The following is a 5,503-nucleotide window of genomic DNA, read 5'->3' as shown; positions in this document are numbered from 1 at the left end:
CACCAGCCAAAGGCACCGAACACCGGTTGTAATTTTTTATTTAATTACTGGTTACGTGCATTTCAAACCTTTGAGGGATCCGCGCCTGGCTGCAGCACCGGCGAGCCCGCACGCCGTTCCTCGGCATCCGGCGGAGTCTCCCTCCCTGCCCCGCTCCCCGCCCCGGGGCTGACCCTCGGCGGAGATGCGCTCCCGGGTTTTGCCTCTCCCCGGGGGAAAAAGGGGCTGTTCTGCTCCGGGCACCTCTGTCAGCTGAAGGGGGCGGGAGCTGCAGCCTTGAAGTAGAAAAGGAAGAAGGCAAAGCAGCGGGGCGAGGATGAGCGGCGCCGGACAGCGGTGGGCGGTGGGCTGAGCCTCCCGGGCACCGCGGGCTGCGGGAGGAGGAGGAGGAGGCAGCAGAGGATGCGGCGGGGCAGGGATGCTGCGGCTGAGCACCCATCTGCCTAAACAGAGCAACATCGTCCTCCGAGGGCGAGGGAGAAAGTGGGGGGAAAGCGGCGGAGCTCTCTGAGCTCTGCCAAGGACTGCGCGCCTGACACCCCAGCAAAGTTTCCTGAGCTCGGTGCGCGGGCTGCGGGAGGAGGAGGAGGAGGCAGCAGAGGATGCGGCGGGGCAGGGATGCTGCGGCTGAGCACCCATCTGCCTAAACAGAGCAACATCGTCCTCCGAGGGCGAGGGAGAAAGTGGGGGGAAAGCGGCGGAGCTCTCTGAGCTCTGCCAAGGACTGCGCGCCTGACACCCCAGCAAAGTTTCCTGAGCTCGGTGACAAGAGGGGAGGAGGGCTGTGAGCTCCCTCTGCCCGCAGGCTTCCAGCCCCGGTTCTGCTGGGACGAGCCATGGCTTTGCCATCCCCGAGTGAAGGGTGAGGGGGAGACCCCGGGCAGCCGCTCCCTCCATCGCCTTCCCTGGCTCCGCGCTCCATCCCAGGTAAGCATCCTCCCCTTGCAGACACCCAGGCTCTCTCTGGCCCTACCAGAGAGTTTCCCAGCAGTTTGCCCAGGAAAAAAAAAAAACTCTTGTGCTTCCCCTGGCAGCGAAATGTTGCGTGTCTGTGTGTTTGTGAGCCTGCCTGTGTGTGGGGTGGTTGTAGCTGTCTGGCTGCAATTTCAGTTTGCTGATCACTGTCATTATTTTTCTGTGCCATCACACCTCTGGAAAGGGGACTCATCTGTGGTCTGTCAAATATTTTCATTGTGCTGCTGCACTGAAGGATGACAGCTCAATTTCTCTCCACTAAAACTAAGAGGGAAGCGTGCTTGGCTGTACACGCTGCTGGTGCTGCTGCTGTGGTTTTAGACAATTCTCCTAAAATGCTGGCTGAATATGTCAGTATGACCTTCAAGCTCTAGGAACTCTCAGAGATATGGGTGAAAGTCTGTCTTTGTCCCCCTGAGAGTATAGGGAGGGGTGGCTATTCCCCTGGAAGGAACCATTATAGCCTCTGGATTTCCATCATGCCAGCTTGAGTGTGCAGCTTTTATTTTTGCACAGCAGTGCTTGCAGTAGTGCATTTCATGCTGAAATATTGTTTGGAGAAGAAACCTACACTCTAACTGATAAGAAAAGAACCTGTTTCAAACAAAGAGCCCAAAGAGAACTTCTTACACTCCTGATGGAACGGAAGTTGGTCATTTTAATCAGAATAATTTGGCTGAAAAGTTGGTAATTTTTTAAGCCATTGATTTCACTGTAGTGAAACGTAAAAGCTGCCAGATATCCCCAGGCAGGTCAGCAGTGGGAGCTGACCCACATCAGCCCATCCTTGTGCCTAAGAAGGGGACAGAGAAGCATCAGTCTGGGCTTTGGGAGATGACAGAAGAGCAAAGATGCTCCTGTTGTACATGAAAATCAGAATAAAGATGGACTTTATGTTGTCATGGGGCCTTGTTAGGTAGAGATTAGCATAAGACATTCTGTGGCTTTGGTTTCTTTTTTGCTTTATCCTCCGCTGCTCTGTTGGCTTTCTCAGCCCCATGTCATCTGGTGGTCTAACAGCAATTCCTTGTGTGCAATCCTTGGTGTTTCATATGGAGATGAAGACAAAAGCAACCATTGCTCTACTTTCTGTGTGTTCCCAGTCCAAACATCTCTCTGTGCTGTGAGTTACCCTGTGGTGTGTGTGCAGACCATGTTCTGGAATCATGTTCTGCAATCATGCTTGAATTCCAAGATCTCCTGCCCCCAGCCTGATGGGAGAGACTCCAGGCTGGAATCTCCAGTGAGTCCATTGTTTTCTGCTGGGAAAGGCCCACTACCCCATGTAGGTGTAAGCAAAGACAAGGGGAAAGAAGTTTTGCCTTGGGCATAGCATGGCCGGAACACTTCTGGAGCAGCTGTAGAGAGGGTGTGACAAGCTGCAGCCCCTGTGCTCAGGGACCTGTAATGATGAACAAAAATTGCCAGGCAGAGAGAATGAGCTGTGAGGGACCATGCTGGGTGAGCTCTCTGCAGCCTTGAAAGCAGCCAGAAACCACAGGGTCTCTTTGGAGAGGTGCCCACTGACAGATGGGATGGGCAACAGGTTGAAGCTCCTCTTGAAAACCACAGGGGCAGGCAGACCTCTGGTGATGCCTTGCCTAAGAGCAGAAGCAGCTGGAGTGTTTAGTGTCCTGCTGGAGCCCAGCTGCCTGGCTCTTCCAGGAGGGAGAATTCCTTCAGACTGGAAGCAGGTGAGTGTGAGAAGCCAGGAGGAAGAAAGCTGAAGGAGTGAGTCTGTGATGTTTTTAAACCACGAGCAGCCATGCAGTTCCCTGGTGGGTATTTTGCAGTGGGAGAATGTGGGGCAAAACAAGGGGAAGAGCCACACTGGGGTGTCTGCAGCCTCTGTGTGCTAAAGGTTTGGGCTGGCATCTGCAAACAGTGCAAAAATGTGTTTTTAACCAGAAGCTATCTTGCTGGTGGAGGAGGCAGAATCAGGGCTCCAGCTCCCATCAGCATGCCAGGGTTCCCAGGCAGAACAAAAGGACACTGCTAGGCAAACATGGATGTGTGTTAGCCTGGCTGATGGAGAAAACGCCCTTTCTCTCTCACACTCTCTCAGTATCCTGAAAAATCTTTGCCTGCTGAGAGACCTCTCTCCAGTCAGGCATCCCCAGATGAGGAAGGATTCAATCCTGTCCCTGGCAGCTCCAGCTGCCTCACGGAATAGTAACTCTGCTGAAAGTTCACTGCTGCACACATCCAGGTCTAAACAAAAGCCCAAGCCAAGGAAATGAGATCTGACACCTGACAGAGCAGCAGAGAGCTTTGCCTCAGCTGGAGGTGCCAGAAAATTTTATAACCTAGGAAAGATGTTGAAAATGCCTGGCTGATCCCACTGGTGTGTGTCAGTGTGATGGGTGATGGCTTGTTTTTTGTTGTTGGTTTTTGTTTGTTTGTTTGGTGTTTTTCCTTTGTTTTGTGTTTTTGTTTGGTTTTGGGGGGTTGTTTTGTTTTGGTTTTGTTTGTTTTGGTTTTTGTTTAATTTAGTGGCTACAGAGTGTTGATAGCACAACAGAGATTCTTGGCTCTTGCCATAGAAACTGAGTGGTATCAGTTTTTTGCTGACAACACTTTTGAAAGGGATTTGACAGGAGAGGAGGGCAGAAGCTAGAGAGCTAGGCAGGAGAGGAAGGAAGAGCAGCCTGCTATTGTTTGCAATCTGGCTGGGAAGAGAAATGCTCTCCTGCCTGTAAAATCAAAGACATCACCAGCAAACTGCTGACAAATTGGCTTCTGGCAATTTGACTTCCCAGCAAGTACGGCAAACACAAATCCAGCTCTCATCACATCCAATAATCTCCTCCATGGAGAAGCTGCTACTGTCAGCCAGGGCTGTGTTACTGCCTTGGGTCCTAGACAGATCCCCACACAGGCTCTTTTTCAGCTTCAGCATCTCAGTTTCCATGAGCCTCCATCCTGGAGCTGATACTGCTCAAGGCTTGTTGAAGTTTGGGTTTATTGCTGCTGAGGCAAACAAGATTCCCATTCCCCTTCTGTGGGGTCTCCTGTGATCACACCAAAGATGGTGAGATGCATGGTAGAAAGCATGGTCTAGCTGACAAAACACCCACATTTGCTCCATTTTATTACAGATTTATGTGACTGACAGAGTGTCATTCAGTGTCTGTCGATGGCTTTTGTATCACTGAGCATCCAAGTGTTACCTGCTCGAGGGATCTTCAGGATTGCCTCTGTAGTCAGCTCAGCCTCCCAGTACAGACGTTTTTGAGGATGTTCTGGGTCATCTTCTGAGACCTTTTATCCCACTGGCTGGAAAGGCAACCTGGCTGACTCATTTCAATGACTGGAGAACTGAGACATGGAGCAAAGTGTCCCCCTTTCTGCCACAACTGTGGACCATTACCCGTTCAAAAATACATCACCAGTACTGCAGTGAGGGGTGTTCAGGGCAGTCCTGGAGTCTGTTATTTTGGGCAGGTGTTGTGTGGGTGGTGACAACCCTGTGAGACCAGCAATGGCACAGGTCCTAGCCATGGCACGCTCGGATTCACTTGGGCATCATCCACATGGAGAGCAAAGGACATGGAGCACGCTGGGCTCAGTGCTCCAGCCTGAGAGTGACCACATGTGACCACCACAGTCAGGGTGGTCAAGTTCAAGATCAAGCCAAGTTCAGCCTTGAAAGCAGGCTTGAGTTTGTGCTTAGTTTCTGGCACCAGCAGACCCGGAGAAGATGCAGGTCACCAGGAATGGCAGGGGAAATGTGCTTTGGTTCATTGCTCTAACAGCTGCTGCTTCATTCCTCTCCAGGATTTCAAGGCAACAGGAGACTGGAAACAGCCTTCCCAACACAGCATTCACCCTGTGAGGACTGAGGTGACCTCCAAGACTCTTCCCAGCATGTTCAGTGAAAAGAGCAGCGCCTCTTTGCCCCAAAAACCCACCCAGAAGAAGACCCGACCCCAGGGCCTCCCCTCCCCGGCTCTCTGCTGTGCCTGTGGACTCTGCATCATGCTAGCAGGGATCAACATCACCTTAGTGGGAGCTTTTGCCTTTGGGACCTTCCTCCCTGTGAACAACCCTCCCATCATCATCGGGCCCATCCTGCTGGTGGTGGCCTTCACGTTCTTCGGTGCCTGCTGCATCTGCAGCCGGAGGCCCCCGGCCCACGGGGCCAGGAAATCCAAACCAGGCTCCAACATTGGCCTCATCAAACCTGGCAACACAGCCTTTGAAATCGAAACCAGCGAGCACACGGTGCAGGACACCACTGCTGTCCAGCTGAGCCCCACCAATTCCCCCATCTCCTCCAAAAAGTCCACCCCGGTTCACGAGAACGCCAAGGCTTGCAAACTCTTCACCATGGAAGGCAACGGGCCAGTGGCCAAATACTCCACAGGGGGAGAGGCCATACAGCTCAACCTGCCCAGGGACCTGGCCACATCCTAAACCTGGGCGAAGCTTTTGTCAGCAGCCAGCCAAACGCTGCCATGGGCGGGCTGGAAATGTGCCATCAGCCAGAGGCGTGGGGAAGGTGCTTGTGGAAAGCCAGCAGTCAGTC

The 5,503-nt window shown here is 52.8% G+C and overlaps 1 protein-coding gene across 1 annotated transcript; it reads left to right on the top strand.

Annotated features, from left to right (window-relative positions):
- Positions 1–633: 633 nt before the first annotated feature.
- TMEM275 (transmembrane protein 275) lies at positions 634–5,391 on the top strand. The gene is made up of 2 exons (XM_031058731.1): positions 634–927; positions 4,753–5,391. Exon 2 carries the CDS (start codon positions 4,843–4,845, stop codon positions 5,389–5,391), a length of 549 nt encoding a protein of 182 aa, XP_030914591.1. The 5' UTR covers positions 634–927; positions 4,753–4,842.
- Positions 5,392–5,503: the final 112 nt, after the last annotated feature.

Source organism: Geospiza fortis, unplaced genomic scaffold (genome assembly GCF_000277835.1).
Source record: "Geospiza fortis unplaced genomic scaffold, GeoFor_1.0 scaffold333, whole genome shotgun sequence".
Classification (NCBI taxonomy): domain Eukaryota; kingdom Metazoa; phylum Chordata; class Aves; order Passeriformes; family Thraupidae; genus Geospiza; species Geospiza fortis.
The sequence above is the reverse complement of the archived record's forward strand: the minus strand, read 5'-3'. Positions and strand labels throughout refer to the sequence as shown.

Coding starts and splice junctions, on each gene's coding strand:
- TMEM275 (XM_031058731.1), top strand. CDS start 4,843: ATGTTCAGTGAAAAGAGCAGCGCCTCTTTGCCCCAAAAACCCACCCAG.